This window comes from Geotrypetes seraphini, chromosome 7 (genome assembly GCF_902459505.1).
Source record: "Geotrypetes seraphini chromosome 7, aGeoSer1.1, whole genome shotgun sequence".
Classification (NCBI taxonomy): domain Eukaryota; kingdom Metazoa; phylum Chordata; class Amphibia; order Gymnophiona; family Dermophiidae; genus Geotrypetes; species Geotrypetes seraphini.
This window is the reverse complement of record NC_047090.1, coordinates 58413339-58433079: the sequence shown is the minus strand read 5'-3', so window position 1 is coordinate 58433079 and position 19741 is coordinate 58413339. Positions and strand designations below refer to the sequence as shown.

Sequence of the window (19741 nt, the reverse complement as noted above, 5' to 3'; positions counted from 1 at the left end):
TACAAACAATCAGGTAAAGGAGATGCAAAAAAAGAAGACTAAAGGCTAAAGCTGTCAAAACGGCAGTCAGAGAGGCCAAGCTTCGAATAGAAGAGAATCTAGCGAATGATATTAAGAAAGGGGAAAAATCCTTCTTCAGTGTTATGCCTATGGCCAGGGGGTAACTGAAACTCAGCATACTACGTGACATGTCTCCTCAAGCCTGCTTATCTGCTATCCTGACCTCAGTGACCTGGGTGTTGCCAAAACAAAGAACAAAAGGACAGTAAAACCAGGTTGACCAGGTGTCCGAGTGAAGAAAGCTGGTTTCTGCAACAAGCCTGCTTATCTCCTATTCTGACCTCCTGACCTCAGTGACCTGAGTGTTGCCAAAACAAAGAACAGAAGAACAGGACCGGGTGTGCCTGAGTCATAGTGAAGGACGCTGGTTACTGCAGGATCAGTTTGTATAACTATGAACTCAGCAGTTTTCACCCTATATAAAAGAATGGGACTGTCCCGTGGTCCACCCACCTATCAATTGCAGGGATTCCCGATTGTGAAGGATGGTGTTGCCTGGGATCACGGTGAAGTTATTCTATTTTTATATTCATCTATATATATATATATATATATATATATATATATATATATATATATATATATATATATATATATATATATAAGTATAATAAAGGGAACCAACAAGAGGGAATGCCACTCTTGACCTAATCCTCAACGGACTAGGGGACCAGCAAAGGAAGTGGAAATAGTAGGACCACTGGGAAACAGCGATCACAACATGATCCAGTACAAATTAGAAGTAAGTACAGCAAAAGGGAAGAGAACCACAGCGACAACATTCAACTTCAAGAAAGGGAACTATGATGCTATGAGAGCAATGGTAAGGAAAAAACTCAGAAAGAGCTCAAGAAAAACAGAAACCGTAGAGCAAGCCTGGTCTCTATTCAAGGGCACAGTGCAAGAAGCACAACATATGTGCATCCCCAGATTTAGAAAAGGTTACAAAAAAAACCGAGCAAAAGATCCCGCATGGATAAACGATGAGGTGAAGAAAGCGATAGAAGACAAGAAAAAATCATTCCGGAAATGGAAAAAGGATCAAACTGGGGAGAACTGGAAAGAACACAGGAAAAGTCAAAAAATGTGTCATCAAGTGGTTAGGAGAGCGAAAAGAGAATACGAAGAGAGGCTGGCCAGGGAGGCAAAAACTTCAAATCATTCTTCAGATATGTTAAAGGGAAGCAACTGACGAGGGAGGAAGTAGGACCTTTGGATGATGGAGACAGAAAGGGAGTGATAAAGGAGGAAAAAGAGGTAGCCGACAGGTTAAACAAATTTTTCTCGTCAGTCTTCACAAGCGAGGACACATCCAGTGTACCAGAACCCGACGTGATCTTCCTTGGAGACCAAGAAGAAAAACTGTCAACAATAGAGGTAAGCCATGAGGATGTCCTCCAACAGATAGATAGATTGAAAAGTGACAAATCACCACCCTAGGGTACTAAAAGAACTAAGAAATGAGATAGTGGGAATACTCCAATGAGTTTGCAACCTATCCTTAAAAACTGGAGAGATCCCGGAGGACTGGAAGATAGCAAATGTTACACCTATCTTTAAAAAGGGGTCAAGAGGAGACCCGGGAAACTATAGGCCGGTAAGTTTGACATCGGTTCCAGGCAAGATGGTAGAAGCACTGATAAAGGACAGCATCTGTGAGCACATCGAAAAAAATGGGCTGATGAAAGCGAGCCAACATGGCTTCTGCAAGGAAAGATCGTGCCAAACAAACTTACTGCACTTCTTTGAGAGGGTAAACAGTCAGTTGGACAAAGGGGAACCCGTAGACATCATTTACCTCGACTTCAAAAAGGCCTTTGACAAGGTACCCCATGAGCGGCTACTTAGGAAGCTGTGGAACCACGGGGTGGAAGGGGACGTGCACAGATGGGTCAAACACTGGTTGGCAGGCAGAAGGCAGAGGGTTGGAGTGAAGGGTCATTACTCGAGCTGGAGGAAGGCCACGAGCGGGGTTCCGCAGGGGTCTGTACTCGGACCGCTGCTGTTCAATGTATTTATCAATGACCTGGAAACGGGGACGAAGTGTGAAGTTATCAAATTTGCGGATGACACTAAACTCTGTAGAAGGGTTAGAAATGCGGAAGAGTGTGAGGACCTACAAAGGGACCTAAGCAAACTGGAGGAGTGGGCGAATAAATGGCAGATGGACTTCAATGTGGGGAAATGCAAGGTCATGCATTTAGGGAGAAAAAACTCGATGTTCAGCTACCAAATGGGGGGATTAGTGTTAGAGAGAAGTAGCCTTGAAAGAGATTTGGGTGTACTGGTGAACACAACAACGAAGTTAACAGCACAATGAGCTGCAGCCGCGAAGAAGGCAAACAGAATGTTGGGTATTATTAAGAAGGGTATCACGACCAGAACGAGAGAAGTCATACTGCCGTTGTATCGGACAATGGTGCGCCCGCATCTGGAGTACTGTGTTCAGTATTGGTCACCGTACCTTAAGAAGGATATGGCAATACTTGAGAGGGTCCAGAGGAGAGCGACACGAATGATTAAGGGCATGGAAAACCTTTCATACACTGAAAGATTGGAGAGACTGGGGCTCTTCTCCCTGGAAAAGCGGAGACTCAGATGAGACATGATAGAGACCTACAAGATCATGAAGGGCATAGAGAGAGTAGAGAGGGACAGATTCTTCAAACTTTCAAAACATAAAAGAACAAGAGGGCATTCGGAAAAGTTGGAAGGAGACAGATTCAGAACGAATGCTAGGAAGTTTTTCTTTACCCAGCGTGTGGTGGACACCTGGAATGCGCTTCCAGAAGACGTAATAGGACAGAGTACGGTACTGGAGTTCAAGAAAGAGGCACTGCTTATATCCTTATGTTCTTATGTATTGTCTATGCTTTTATATTGTCTGTGTGCTTTTCTGAGTGTCACTGATCATCCCATCTGACAGAAATAAGTGGCGGAACATTCAGGTACATCAGTGATAAAAAAAGGAACACAGATGGGATAGTACACCTCAGGAAAGCAGACGTGAATTATGTAGAATCGGATTCTGATAAAGCAGAACTATTAAATGAATACTTCTGCTCAGTCTTTACCTGTGAGGCACCGGGGTCTGGTCCACAGTTGCAAGCAAAGCAAAGCTCGGAAGACCCGTTCAGGAATTTCGAGTTTACACCCTGCAGCGTCTACTGCGAACTATCAAGACTCAAAGTGCACAAAGCCATGGGACCGGACAATCTACACCCCAGGGTGCTTAGAGAGTTGCGTGATGTCCTGGCAGAGTACATAAGTACATAAGTACATAAGTAGTCGCCTCCGCCGGGGCAGACCAGAGGTCCATCTAGCCCGGCGGTCCGCTCACGCGGTGGCCCATCAGGCATATTGCCTGATCTGCGGTCCTTGACTAATTTTATGCCTACCTCAACACTTATCTCTAAACTTTCCACTGCTCTTATCTGTACCCCTCAATCCCTTTGTCCTCCAGGAACCTATCCAGGTCATCCTTGAAACCCTGTACTGTGCTATTTCTTATCACGGCCTCCGGAAGGGTGTTCCATGTGTCCACCACCCTCTGTGTGAAGAAGAATTTCCTTGCGTTTGTTTTAAACCTGTCCCCCTTCAATTTCATCGAGTGACCCCTTGTTCTTGTGGTTATCCGTGCTCTTCAATCTTTCCATGAATACGGGAAGAGTCCCCCTGGACTGGAAAACAGCTAATGTCATCCCTCTCCACAAAAAGAGATGCAGGGCAGAGGCTGCAAAACTACAGACCGGTGAGTCTCACATCCATAGTGAGTAAACTCATGGAAACACTAATTAAGCACAAACTAGATACGATCCTGGACGAGGAAAATTTGCAGGATCCCCGCCAACATGGATTTACCAAGGGAAGGTCCTGCCAATCCAACCTAATTAGCTTCTTCGACTGGGTAACGAGAAAGCTGGATGTGGGGGAGTCCCTAGATATCGTGTACTTGGACTTTAGTAAAGCTTTTGATAGTGTCCCTCACCGCTGGTTATTGAGCAACATGAAATCGATGGGTTTGGGAGAAACATTAACTGCATGGGTCAATGATTGGCTAAACGGTAGACTTCAGAGAGTGATGGTAAATGGCACCCTTTCAAAAATGTCGGAGGTGACCAGTGGAGTGCCGCAGGGCTCGGTCTTGGGCCCGATCCTTTTCAATATATTTGTGGGAGCCCTAACTCAGGGGCTTCAAGATAAAATCACATTATTCGCTGATGACGCCAAACTATGCAACATAGTAAGTAAAGGCACCATGCCTGACAGTATGAAGCAGGACCTACTTCGATTGGAACATTGTTCCTCGACTTATTTCATGTTTGGAGATATTTTCTATCTACAAGCTTATGGTACAGCGATGACCCCTAGTGTGGCCAATTTATATGTTTCTCAATTTGAAGGCCACAATTTATGTCCTTCTCAGTGGTACACCCACATTAAATTGTGGTTGAGATTCATCAATGATGTTTTCATGATTTGGTCATCTACTCAAGAAAGCCTTGAACAGTTCACTTCCTGGTTGAATATTCTGGACACCAATTTAAAATTTACTATGAACTGTCATGCTAAATATATATAATTTTTGGATTTTTTAGTGTCCAAAAGGTGAGGACAGTTTAAATACATCTGTTTTTACCTTTCACATTACTCCAGCTGTCATCCACACAAATTGAAAGATTCTCTTCCTATCATTCAATTTTTGAAAATTCGCTACATATGTTTCACTATCACCCAATTCAAAAGTGAGGCACTTATATTAGGGCAAAGATTTCAAGCCAGAGGGTAACTCTCGGCAGTGATCAAGAGAGCTTATTATAGAGCACTTGTAGGGATGGAGATCTGATAAGTTCTGATCCAGGGCATCAGAACACAGGCGGTTCTGAATGCAGGCCAGGTCGGCACACTGATCTAGGCCCTGTGTGCGGATCTAGGCCTATGTGCGGATCTGAGGCCCTGTTTCTCATTCCCTCTCCCTTCTGCCACGTATACATTCTAAGCAAGGACAAGGGTTGCACCTTGAGACAGAATGCTGAGGCATTCCCTCCTCCCCGACTCTTGCCACTTATTAACCTGACATAGGTTTACCTTTATCTTATTCTTTATCTTGTTTAAGCAACAATCAGGCTTTGCCTACAGCTTAAGGCTAAGGAGCATGCATTATAACCTTTGGACTGTCACATGCTTATCTTATTTAAGCTGTCCTTATTTGGTAAAGACATCAGCTGACAGGCATTGCATATGTGCAAAGACTCAGGCCCTGTCCACATGTTAATCATGCCCTTGTCTAAGTGCTGAGTTGGAGGATGATTATGAGGTAAAAGCACGAGGTAATCATGAGGTAAAAAGGATGTACCTATCTTTGTATCCACCAATGTAAAACCATGTACCTTTGTACCCACCATTCATGAGATGTGTAAATGAGGGAGTTACTATGATGTCTTTAGCTTAGAAGCATAATAAATAGGGACTCGGAGCTAGCCCTTACTAGCGCCTCCTCCCGATTCTAAGATTGCGTGTGTGTGTTTCCTTTGTGGGGCATTCCTACTAGCACTTCATGCTAATAAAGATCTCTTATTGCATGCAACTTCGGTTAATCATCAGATGGATCAACATATTTGCGTATTGAGGCACTCAGTTTCTTCTGTCCAGATTGCATGTATAATTCATTGCCATTAGCATAGTTTAGAGTTCCATTCTGTATTTAGATCTGGTCCCAGTATGGCTTATTCTAGAGCACGAAACATACGGGACCAATGTGGTTCAACACCACCGACAGAGGCCAACATCAATCCTGTGGACATTGTAAATCTTGGAGCATGTCTTTGGATATTTCTCAATGGACTCACACACACACTTTGAAAACATATTAAGATCTCATACCACATGTGAATCATCTTTTGTTGTGTATGTCATTATATGCCCTTGCAAGTGTCTGTATGTGGGTCAGACCAGCAGACCTATGAAGATTTTGTTTAACTGAAGACAGGAGCAGATTAAATACTACATCTGTATTGGCTCCTAGGTTCAACATTGTTTTATCAGCTGGTCACACCTTTGAACAACTGCAATGGTTTATTATGGAATAAATTGTGGAATCTCCTGTTTAGGGTGTTAGAAAATACAGATTAACAGTTATGGATTTACCAACTCAATGCAGTGGGACCATGAGGCCTTAATGAATTCATTGAGGGAACACTATTATATGAATCAATACCTTTATTGGATCAAATGGAGGGCAGTTTTCAGAGTTTTAAAGACAACTGAACGTGAATATTCTTTTGAATATATTGAATGTTGAACAAAGTAGTTTTGTTCTTTGCCTGTGACATCAATACGCTGGAGCGCTGGTGTCTGAGGATTCAAGAGCATTATGCTTAAACCACAAGGAGCCTACCACAAGGAGCCAGTGCTTGACCATTCAATTGAGTGGAATACACAGACAAAACTAGATCCCACTAGCCCTAAACAGGGACGGTCATACACACTTCCCCCCAGCTTTTGAGACTTGCATCCGTTGACAGAATCACCCACTCCAAAATCCAGAGGGGAAGACCCCTGGAGAGTGAGAAAGGTCGCAGCCACCAGGCAAGACTGTTCCATGCCACGGATGACCAGGGCAGGGGCGCATGTAATGGGTCCCGCTGTGGACTCCAACACAAAAGCAGAGCATTCTGCAGTGGAAGCAAATGAGCTCAGGCCCAAGGGACAACATCGATCATCACCACCATAGTCCCCAGAACCTGGAGGTACTGCCATGCCATCAAGAGCGGAGTGGCCAAAAGATCCCTGATAAACTGATGAAGCTTCTCCTGATGGGAAATGGGCAGGAACACTTTGTTCTGTCCAATGTGAAATCGAACTCCCAAGTAATCCAAATCCTGCATCAGCTCGAGTGACTCTTCCTGAAATTGATCACCCAGCCCAGGTGCTGTGGCAATTGTACCACCTGCTGAACAGTCTGATGCCCCTCAGACTCTGAGGGAGCTCTGATCAACCAGTCGTGAACAAGTTGGTGAACAAGTTGGTTATAGTTGGTGAACAAGGACACCTAAGGTGCGAAGATGGGAAGTAGAGAATGACACGGGGAAAAAATCTGTCCCCGTCACCGCCCCGTCCCCGGCCCACCATCCTCTGCACCGCCCCGTCACCGCCATTCCATTCACTGCCCCGTCACCGTCACTGCCATCCCTTTCACCGCCCCGTCACCGCCACTGCCATCCCATTCACCGCCCCGTCACCGTCCCCGCAGCATCCATATAAGCCTTAGTACTCTAATATTTAGCGTATTCCATTCTTATAAATCAAAGTTCCTGCTGCTGAACTAGAGAAAGAGATGTTCAGCTGGCAGGGCTTTGTTTATAAATTTTTATTAACACAACTAATATACCACCATAATGTTTCCGACAGAGGACAAGTATGCAATAAATGCATTTTGCTGTTTCAATGCCAGTGCTCAGCAGAACAACAGACAGCAATATGGACATTCACCTTATGTAGTACTTTTTTAATATATAAAAATAGGCAAAATTAGTTGCTGTTTTATCATTATATTTTCTTGCCATTATAGTATTCTTCATTGATCATTTTTCTTTTTAAATTCAAAACAAATTCAACCTATCTTGTGTCCCAGCATGAATTCATGTTTCACTCAATTGGCTGTTTCAAGGGAATTAACCCTCCAACTTCCATTTGCAAAAATACCCAATGTTGTTCCTTCTATGAGCAATATTTAAATTATGAGGAACAACATTGGGTATTTTTGCTGAATTGTGTGACACCATTTGAGCTGAACATGAAGATTGAAAATGCCTGGTTAGCCCTGGACAGATGATTTGAACAGCCAGGAGCCTGTCCTGGCCATTTAAATCATTTTGAATATCTAGTCCAATGATAACAGAATTAGGGTGATTATAGAAACATAGAACTTTGTTGATCACTAAAAACAGTGGAGACTAAGGGTCTATCAAGCTCAGCATCCTGTCTTTGACACTGGCCAGTCTTGGTCTTTGGAACTGCCCATTGTGTCAGAAGCAATAGGGATTAAGTGACTTGCCCAGGGTCACAAGGAGTGTAGTGTAGCTCTAACCACTGGATTTAGAAGTTGGCTTCTTTTGGGATCTTTAACTCATCATCGCTAGGACTCGAATCTGAGTCCGTGGCACCTAACATAGAATGGAATTAGTATGGCAAAGTAATGAAGAATGGTCCAGCAGCCCCCACCCTCCCTCCACCTCACCTTATATTCGTTCCGAGTTTGCCGGCTTCCTTTTTCCTTAGCCGCACGCGTTCAAAAAGCCGTGCATTTAGCCAGCTCCCTCCCTCCACCTCACCTTAAATTTCGAGTTTTCCGGCTTCCTTTTTTCCGAGCCGCACGTGTTCAAAAATCCGTGCACGCGCGGCTGTGCGAGTCAATCAAACTTCTCCTCTCCTGCAACTTCCTGTTTCCGGTTGCGTCAGAGGAGAAGATTGATTGACTCGCGCAGCCGCGCGTGCACGGATTTTTGAACACGTGCGGCTCGGAAAAAAGGAACCCGGAAAACTCGAAATTTAAGGTGAGGTGGAGGGAGGGAGCTGGCTAAATGCTACGGGCGGGCGGGCGGTGGCTGCGGGGACCGCGCGATCCTTGATACCTCACTGCGAAGACAAGACCATTCACTGCCCCGCGGGCGGTGAATGACCTTGTCCCCGTCGCCGCAGCGACTGCTAGTTTTCTTCCCCGTTTTCGGCGGGTGACCCGCGGCTAAAATGCGGTGGCCGCGGGTAAACCGCCACCGTGTCATTCTCTAATGGGAAGCCGCCACCACCACCATCACTTTGGTGAAGGTCTTGGGTGCTATCGCCAACCCAAAGAGCATCACCACAAAATGGAAATGTTGCTCCAAGATGTGGAACCTCAGATACTTTCTTGTGGTCTGGAAAAATGGGAATATGGAGATATGCCTCCATCAGATCCAGGGAGGCTAGGAACTCTCCTGGCGCCACCAAGGCTATCACTCAGCACACCATCTCCATGTGGATGTAGGGCACTTTCAGGGCCCAGAATCGGAATTAGTCTCCAATCTTCAGAGCCTTTCTTTGGAACGATGAAGTATATCGAGTATCTCCCAGAGCCCGCAGCAATATTGAGTAATCTGCACATTGTAGCCTGCACCCAAGCTGCCTTCTCAGGGCAGCCTGTTGGTGAATCCAGAAAAATACTCTGTCAGAGGACAGAGAAACTCCAGTTTGTAGCCATCCCAGAAGACCTCCAGTGGTCAGAGGTAACAGCCTGCCATTCTTTCAGAAAAGCAGGCAACCACCCCCTGATGCACAGGAGGGGAAGGTACCGGCCTGGTGTCAGAATTACTTCTTTACAGAAGCCACCGGACAACTCCCGTGGACGGCTGGTAGCGGGAATCGTCAAACCGCGGTCTGTTAAATCAAGAGCCTGAGTACAGACTACAGCATCAGAAGGGATGAAAATTAGAGTGCCCCGAACCCCTGGAAGGGTAGGATCTAGTCACAGGCAACAACTTAGGTCTGTGATCCTGCACGCTGGCCATGAGGTCATCCAAAAAAACCCTGGCCGAATAGCCAGACCTTGAAGGGCAACTGGCTCAAGGTCACTTTAGAAGATGAATCACCAGACCACTTCCAGATCCAGAGCATCCTGTGAGCCAAAATGGAATAGGCGGAAAGCTTAGCAAAGACTTTCAAGATATCATACAGGGCATCAGAACAAACAAAAGAAGAGGCACAGGAGATGTCTAAACCAACCTGCAGTTACATATGCTTTATTAATGGTATATCCAATGTTCAAACACAAGTCCTTGAAATACAATGTGAATGTGGTCCCAACTAGGATCTAAGTTTCAGCGACTACATCGCCTTCCTCAGGGGACAATAAGGAACTAAAATCACAATGAAATAACATGACATTAAAACAATTTGAAGACGGAACAAAATTATAAACATAACCCTGGATTTGCAAAAAATTAATTTACCAAAGAAACAAGATGTAATGAATGTAACAGGCATATGCATAAATATAAGAACAATGAAACTGAGATATGAAAACACCAGATAAAACCATAGAATAAAAACATGACTTAAAAATTTGATAACACAAATTTGTCACAGAGATATGAAATATAATTTTGAAGTAAATTAATTTTGTTGAACTAAGAAGAAATGGCCAATTGATGATGGCCCTTTATATACATATGCGAAGGAAAAATAAAAAGTGTGTCTAATATTAATGATGGCTTAAAAAGCAATGATTGATAAATGCATATATTGTCAAAAAAATATAAAATAAGACATGAATAATAAATGAAAGAACAAATATGTGACATAAGGTCAGAAGGAATTGCACTATTAATTAAGTGATAAAAGTAATAAATATACTAAAAGGATAAAAGTCAAGAGTATAGATAAAGTGTATTAAGTCACAAAATAAAATAACTTGACTGATGACTGAGTTTTAAAATAATCAATTCTTTTCTTTATTAGAACACAAAATGAAATTACTTGATGAATGACTGATGAGTTTTTAAAAAAAAATAATCAATTCTGTGCCTTATTATAACTTGATAAAAAAACTAAATTAAAATTAACCTTGCAATTGTATTATAAGCTTACTGTTTGTAACCCGTTCTGAGCTCACAGGAGGACGGGATAGAAATTGAATTAAATAAACAAACAAACAACTGCTTGTAAAATAATGACTTCCATGGACTTGTTACTATTACATAGCATGTTCTCACCTTCTTCCCATCTGTGCTATCTGTATCATAGGAGATTTTTCTTCGAACATAAAAGAGCATGTCATCCTGTCGAGGAGCCCATTTCTCCATAAAATAAGTAGAATACATCCAGGTCCAAAATACGATACGATCATCCTTAAAACATCCTAAAAAAGAAAAGCGAAAATAAGATACTGTATATAAAATGTAAGCTCCTCCTCTATCATGTCGGCTGCAAACTTGTTTTGACAGTGATTTTTGTTATTTGTCCTAATTTCTGTTCTATAACTTTAAAAACAAAATGACAAAAGGTATGTCTTCGAATGTTTTTGATTATGAATCCCATGAGCCACATGTTTAGGTATTTCAGGTTGCAATACAGAGAATAACAGGTCTTAGTCAAGTCAGTTAGTTGTCAACTGCAGATGTTTTAACTACCAGTTTAATTTGTCTCTATTAAAAGAATAGAACATAAGAACATAAGCAGTGCCACCGCTGGGTCAGACCACAGGTCCATTCCGCCCAGCAGTCCGCTCCCACGGCGGCCCAACAGGTCATGACCTGTCTGAATCACCCCTTGGTTTCAGTACCCTACGATCCCTTTGTCCCTCAGGAATCCGTCCAATCCCTGTTTGAATCCCTGTACTGTATTCTGCCTGATCACTTCCTCCGGGAGCGCATTCCATGTGTCCACAACCCTTTGGGTGAAGAAAAACTTCCTTGCATTTGTCTTGAACCTATCCCCCTTCAGTTTCTCTGAGTGCCCCCTCGTACCTGTTGTCCCTCTCAGTCTGAAGAACCTGTCCCTATCCACCCTCTCTATGCCTCTCAGGATCTTGAAGGTCTCTATCATATCTCCCCTGAGCCTCCTTTTTTCCAGAGAGAAGAGACCCAGCTTATCCAGCCTCTCGGCGTATGGGCAGTTTTCCAGCCCTCTTACCAGCTTTGTTGCTCTCCTTTGGACTCTCTCAAGTACCGCCATGTCCTTCTTGAGGTGCAGCGACCAATACTGAACGCAGTATTCCAGATGCGGGCGCACCATCGCCCGATATAGTGGCATGATGACTTCCCGCGTCCTGGTTGTGATACCCTTCTTTATGATGCCCAGCATCCTGTTGGCTTTTTTCGACGCTGCTGCGAACTGTGCGGATGGCTTCATTGATGCATCCACTAGCACACCCAAGTCTCTCTCAAGTCCGCTGTCTCCCAGCAGTGCCCCCCCCCATTTTGTAGTTGAACAACGGGTTCTTATTTCCTATATGCATGACCTTGCATTTCTCAACGTTAAAGCACATTTGCCATTTGTTTGCCCAGTCTTCCAGCTTGTCCAGGTCCCTTTGCAGGTCCTCAGCTGGTACTTAGCATAATGCACGCAGAGATCCAAGCAAGCCCCAACCTTGTTACCCCCTCCTTCAAACTGTCATGAAGTAATGAGAAAATTCCATTCAGTTACTTCACATCTGAAAGAAAAATCAAATCTTCCTCTTTCTCCAGAGCTAGCAGACAGGCAAAGAAGAAGGTCATATTTAATTGCAAAAAGACAGGGATACAGAAAGTCATCAAGCTTATGTTTGGTCACTTTCTTATATACCGTATTTTCACGCATAACACGCGCATGTTATACAAGATTTTACAAACCGCACAATAGCCATGCGCGTAATATCGGTGAGCGCGTTATACAATTGTTTTCTGTCTTGCTGGCGCCCTCCTCCATCTTCCTGCAGCGTTCGCTGAAAGCCGCAGCAGCAGCTTCCATGCGCCTCCTGCGGCTGGGAAGCGTTCCCTCTGACGTCATGACATCAGAGGAACACTTCTGGGTCAGCCGCAAGAGGCACATAGGATCCGCTGCCCGTGGCTTTCAGCGAACGATGCAGAAAGATGGAGGAGGGCGCCAGCAAGACAGAAAACACTGCATCACAATAGAATAGGCATTACAATAAAAAACCTGGGAAACAAAATTACTTCATTGGTAATTTCCCTGCTGGCGGCATTTGCTGATAGTTAAAATAGCTCAGCTAATATTTCTTGTGAAGTCATTTTGCACAAGAAACAACAGTTAGATAAATAGGACTTTAAACAATGGCATGGATTATGAAAGTTCAATGAGGAGCATGCATGGTATACGTGTGGGCGTGCTATACCAAAATTTTCTTACATAAATTTCTTGTTCCTGCGCGCTATACCCGTGTGCGCGTTATATGCGTGAAAATACAGTAAATTATTTATCTTCATAGATCAAGAATCTAATTCTTAAAACCAGCTATTAAATCTTTAATACAAACAAGTATTATCTTAATCAATTCCATTTTTAATATTATCTGCCACAATTCATTTCATTACAGTACAACTTATCAATACTTAATTTATTAATAAATATCTGAATAATTTAGTCAGTGAACCTAATCCCCATCAACTCACACTCACTTCCCAACTTTCACATACATACTACAGTCATTGTGATTACTTTTATCCAAAACTAGATCTTAGTTAGTTCCTTAGTCCATGATCATCTAGTCAGAGCGACTTCAAACTGAGAGTTGAACAACAGTCTAGCACATGAGAATCACAGTTTCTTAAACACAACCAGCAGAGGAGGGGGGGTATAAGAATAGCCATACTTAGTCAGACCATCTAGCCCAGTTTCCTGTTTCCAACAGTGACTACGGTAATCCAGGGATTTTCAATATAAACAGTAGTCCCTGCTAAGGTAAAAAGATGAAGAGTGTGCCAAATAGCTTTTATCCAGGGTTAATTATCTTTGATATGTTATTTTACTGTATCTAACTGGGAAAAAAAAATAAAGATTTTAAAAAATCTGCTCTACTATAAAGCACGAGGAATAGTTATATTGGAAGCTAAAGGGCAATGAATATGTCAATACAAGTAAAAGGAAGTATTTGGGGCAGACCAGGCTCTGAGGCGCATAATTTATTAGCTCTTGTATGAATGAAACTCATTATGCCTTTTTTGTGGACACGTTTAGTCACTCCCATGACCGTCAGAACCAAGAGAAAAAGAGAAAACTACATGAGAGATTCATGGGTTGTGAAAGCAGTGCAGACCACAGACAGGAAGCTAGACAGTGAACTGATGTGCCTTCAAATGGCTTACAGATATAGCTCTAGTAATACTTTATCATTTCTATATTACCACCAGCCATCTGTGAGATAAACAGGTTATATTCATCCAGTTTTTGTTCCAACGGTGGACAATGTTTCATTAAGTTATTATACCACTGCATCAGGAATTCTCATAAGAATAGCCTTTGAGATGGCGCTGTCTTGCATGTACAGCGCACATAGCAGGGCATGACAGAGATCTTTCTAGGAATGGATATAAGGTGTTTAATAAGCAAACATGACTAAAACTTTAAAAGTTTCAAGTTTATTAAAAAGTTTGTTATACCGCTTATACAAATTTCTAGGCGGTGTACAGCAATAATAAAAAGAGGGAAATCTTTAAAAATAACAAAACAAATTAGTATTGATATATTAAAAACAAGACAGTATTAAAAAGCAACAAAAAACAAAACCATAGACTGAGACTAAGGAGATAAACTACACACAAATAGGGAAAAGGGAAGAACTACAGCATTTAAAATAAAGCACATTTAAGGGCTAAAACAATGGGTAGGGAGAAAGACTGCAATTAGTTTAGTCCTGAAAAGTACAGTTTTAACTGAAAGCATCCTCAAATAAGAAAGTTTTGAGTTTTACTTTAAATTGTTTTAGAGAGGATTCCATCCGCAAATGGAGAGGCAATGAGTTCCATAGGGAGCAGTCACAGCAAAGTTATTAGATTTCAAAGTGTTGATCAAATTGAGAGACGGTACAATTAAAAGAAAGTATTCGGATCAGGAAATTGTATAGAAAGAGGGAAGAAGAAAATAAAATATATTTGCGTAATTTGCTGATTTAGGGAAATAATTTTAATGTATAAATATCTATAGAGGTAAAGAATTAGAGGCTTCTTTTAGTTCTAACCCAACTTCTAAACTTTGTGCTAGATTCACTAAGCAAACCGATCGGTTTGCAACCCAATTTTCCTCCGATTCGTGCATGCAAATGAGGGGAAACGTCATGCAAAGCAGGAAGGACACGATTCACTACACACACCAACTGGCTGGCCAATCAAAAAACAAGCAACTGGTGAAGACCAGTCGCTTGTGCAAAAACCCTGCTCTCAACCCCAATCCCCTGCTCTCTGCCCTGATTCTCCTGCCTTTCCCCACAGTGCAAGTCCTTGGTTTTAACCTGCCCTTTAAAACCACAGGCTGGCAATGCGCTTTTGCAGAATATATAAAAAAGGAATTCTTCCTTTTTTATATACTCAGCAAAAACCTTTAACCTGCATGCCGATGCCCTCTCCAGCGATGAGCCCCCATGCCATCGCCACCTATGGCAGGAGGGATGCCCCGACCCCGGTCCCCCACTGCTCCCCATACTTTTAACGGAGCAGGAAGGGTGCTCAATCCTTCTTGCTCCAATGTCTACCGACTTCCCACCTACCCACCAACCAAAAATCAAACGGCAAGAGGGATGCCAACTCCCTCCTGCCACCAACCAGATGCCCCCCTCCCCACCCAACCCCACCCCCTCCCCGTACCTTTAACGGAGCAGGAGGGGTGCTCAATCCCTCCTGCTCCAATGCCTCCCATTAACAAATCTGAAGCCTTAGGCCCCGCCCTGGTGCATCATGTGATGGACAGGGCGGGGCCTAAGGCCCTGATTGGCTTAGGCAACTTGGGTTCCTCCCTTGGGAGGGGCCTGAGGTGCCTCAGACAATCAGGGCCACCCTGTGTATCACATGATGCACCAGGGTGGGGCCTAAGGCTTCAGACTTGTTGCGGCAGGTAAGGGGGAGTGGACGGGACTGGGGAGGAGGCGTCCGGTGGGTGGCTGGAGAGAGTCGACCTCCCTCCTGCCATTTGGCTTTTTTTTCGGAGGGGGGAAGAGGAAGTCAGGAGTGGGACCGATGGCAGGAGGGAACCCTCCTGTCATAATTTTAAAAGGTTGCAGCGGGGCACTTGGGAGAGGGAGGGTTATTTTTTTGTTTTGTTTTTAAATCGGGCCGATATTTTGCATGTATAAAACACGCAAAATATCTGCCCGATTAAAAAAAAAAAAATTTAAAAAGCCAGCAGAAGCCCTGACTGCACTAACAGAAGGTTGCTTCTCCTGTCACTACTGTCAGGGCCCTCCTGGATTCAATCCAATCCATGCAGTCGGTTAGAGGCATGCCTCCGATCACCCCCATTTGCATGAAGATGGTTGGTGAATCGGTCAGCCTGCCTCCAATCGCACACGGATCGGACATGGATCGGAAGGTTAGTGAATCTAGGCCTTTGTCAGTAATCAAATAGGCTGCTCTCCTCCCTTCTTTTTGTGAGCTATGAAGACAGCTGTTTTTCACTCCTCTGTGTGTTTACATAATCATTTAGATAACTAAAAGTTTACTTATTTAATGAAAGAACAAATGCAAATCTTGAGCCCAAGTAAGTGTGTGTGAATGAATGAATATGAAAGATTGGATATGATATTTAAAAAGAGAAAATATGAGAATATGTATAACTTTTAACCTGGTAGGTGAGCTATACTAATTACCAGAAACTTCTTTGATCTAAATCTAGCAAGGCTAAAGAGCATTGCTATGGAGATAACTGCTCTTCTGTGTTTTTACATAATTAAGATACCAGTGACTTCTTTTTGACTTACTCTTTGGGCTAGATTCACAAAGCAAACCGACCCCTTTGCAACCAGATTTCCCTCCAGCCCAATTCACTAATCTCTCTTGCGATCCTCTTCCAATCTGTGCATGCAAATGAGGGGAAACGCATGCAAAGTAGACACCATTCACCAACGAAATTTTTAAAACCGACTGGGCTGGCTGATCAACCCAAGAAGCAACTGCTGGGGACCAGTCACAAACGTCTTTCCGACTCTCCAGCTCTATTGAAGCCTGCTCTCTGCTGCCCCGAATCTCTCCTGCCTGCCGCCTTGATGCTCTTCCCCGATCTTTCCTGCCTGCTCTGCCCTGAATGGCCGCCCTGCTCGTCCCCGGATCTCTCCTGCCTGCCATCCCGAATCTCTCCTGCCCTTCTCCGCACTGCGAGCCTGTGGTTTTAACCCGCAGGTTTAAATGCGGGTTAAAACCACAGGCTCGCTGGGCTAAAAAGTACAAAAAGTAAAAAATTTTTTTAAAAAGTCATAGCTCAGACGAGCATGCGCAGACCATCTACAGATTCGTGCCGGTAGATGGGGGCGTTCCTCCGATCGCCCACATCTGCATATTGGAGGTTGAAGAAACCATCAGACCTGCCTGGATTGGACACGGATCGGTCCCAATCGGGCAGGTTCGTGAATCTAGCCCTTTGACTTTTGCTTATCTTGATTGCCTTTTGGACCATTTGTCCTGGCAGTTATCTATAGAATGCTGAAAGTGGCAGAGTTCATTTTTCCTGACCAGTTCTGTCAGTGTTTTAGATCTTAATTATATATATTATAATACAGTATTAGATTTTAGGAAGAATGACCTTTATTTCCTTCTCACAACAAGTTTAAGATGTACAGTGAACCTTTTTTGAACCTGGATCTCTCAGATGCATGCAAGAAGTCTTTTTAAATTAGATTGCTTTGTTAAACCTGGATTGCTTTGTTAAACCTAGATTGCTTTGTTAAACCTAGATTGCTTTGTTAAACCTAGATTGCTTTGTTAAACCTAGATTGCTTTGTTTAAACCTGAAAGAAATGTAAATTGCAGAGAAAATTTGTGTAAGAGATAACCTTTGATCTTAGGCTCTGTAAAAATCAAAAGAATAACTTTGTTTAAATGAGACTTGCCTCTTAAAGTGATGTGCTAGCTGAATACTGGAAGACCAGAGTGACGTGTCATTGGTCATTTTAATAGTATCTAAGCAACTACGATGCCCTTTTTCAAGTGGAGACATTCCCCCATACATGGATGGTGTTTGTCTCATGAGGGATGTCTCCCACATGCAGATTATTTATGGGGCTTATGGGAATGTATGTAATGCATATAATTAATTGGAATTTTAATTTTAATCATGATTTTAACTTCAAGTTTAATTTGATATAAATTGAATACCGTATTTTTAGCTCCATAAGACGCACCCTAGATTTAGAGTAGGAAAACCAGAAAAAAAACAAAAAACACATTCTGAACCAAATTGTGTACTAATATATACCAGCTCTGCACCCAGCCCCCCTCACTCCCTGCCAGGCTCTGCCTCCCTGCCAGGCTGTTCCTTTCATTTTTCATATACACACAGCAGACATAAATTATCAAAACTGACTCATTTTGATCACTAAATTGAAAATAAAATCATTTTTCCTACCTTTGTCTGGTGATTTCATGAGTCTCCTTCCTTCCTTTCTTCACCCAGGCCCAACAATTGTCCCTTTCTATTTCTTCCCTCTCATGTCCAAGTTCGTGCCTCCTCACTGCCTTTCAGCCTTTATCCTTCGACCTCCCTCCCTCCCATGTCCCGAGTTCTTGCCTCCTCACTGTCTTCCATCCTTTGTCACTTGACCTACTTCCCCCTCCCATGTCCCAAGTTTGTGCCTCCTCCCCCCTCACTGCTTTCCAAGCCTTTGTCCTTCCTGCCGCACCAGACATTGTCTTCCTCCCTCCCTGCTGTGCTGATGAAGCCTGCCTACCCTCCGCTGATTCCTCCTCCTCTGGCCCGGGTCCACCGCACCACCACTCAGTTCTGATGTCAGGAGAAGGCTTGTGGGCAGGCGACGTGCAATCGCTGCACGCTGGCCCTTCCCTGAGTGGCGACGCAGCGGCAGACCCGGGCCAGAGGAGGAGGAAACGGCGGAGGGTAGGCAGGCTTCAACGCAGCAGGGAGGAAGGCAGTGTCCAGCGTGGCACACTGGCCCTTAACTTCCCTTCCTGGAGTTGCAGCACAGTGGCGGTCAGCAGGGAGCAGCGGCGGCAGGCAGCCCACATACCCCTGGGGACATTTTGAAGAGGTACAATGGGGTGGGTGGGGGTGTTTTTAAAAAGTTACCTTCGTTTCATAAGATGCACCCAAATTTCCACCCAATTTTGGGTGGAAAAAAAGTGCGTCTTATGAAGCGAAAAATACGGAAAATATTATTTTTATGAAAATACATCTCTGTGTGTGTACTAATTGGCATAAGATACCTTAAGTTTTGGGCTGCAAGAAAATTTACATGCTCACTTTACAGGGTCAGACCAATGGTCTATCAAGCCCAGTAGCCCATTCTCATTGTAGCCAATCCAGGTCCCTAGTACCTGGCCAAAACCCAAGGAGTAGCAACATTCCATGCTACCAATCCAGGGCAAGCAGTGGCTTCCTCTATGTCTTTCTCAATAACAGACTCTGGACTTTTCCTCCAGGAAATTATCCAAACCTTTCTTAAAAGCAGTTACGCTATCCACTCTTACCACAATCTCTGGCAACGTGTTCCAGAGCTTAACTATTCTCAGAGTGAAAAAATATTTCCTCCTGTTGGTTTTAAAAGTATTTCTCTGTAACTTCATCGAGTGTCCCCTAGTCTTTGTAATTTTTGATGGAGTGGAAACTCAATCCACTTGTACCTGTTCTACTCCACTCAGGATTTTGTTATTCAGAGTAATGAAGACGCAGGGGGATTGAAGACCTGCAACGCGACATAACCACGCTCGAGAAATGGGCAGCGACATGGCAAATGAGGCTCAACGTGGATAAGTGTAAGGTAATGCATGTCGGTATCAAAAATCCCATACACGAATACAAGATGTCCGGGACGGTACTTGGAGAGACACCACCCCCCCCAGGAAAGAGACCTGGGAGTACTGGTTGACAAGTCAATGAAGCCGTCTGCGCAATGTGCAGCAGCAGCGAAAAGGGTGAACAGAATGCTAGGAATGATTAAGAAGGGGATCATGAACAGATCGGAGAAGGTTAGCATGCCGCTGTACCAGGC

At 43.6% G+C, this 19741-nt stretch overlaps 1 protein-coding gene across 3 annotated transcripts in view; it reads right to left on the bottom strand.

Moving 5' to 3' along the window:
• Window positions 1–19741, bottom strand: part of KIAA0930 (KIAA0930 ortholog) — a 218875-nt gene that overhangs the window by 170025 nt on the left and 29109 nt on the right. For all 3 annotated transcript variants that reach the window (XM_033951707.1, XM_033951705.1, XM_033951706.1), the window contains exon 2: window positions 10809–10954. In XM_033951707.1, coding sequence (XP_033807598.1) covers window positions 10809–10954 — 146 coding nt within the window. The remainder of the gene's footprint in view (window positions 1–10808; window positions 10955–19741) is intronic.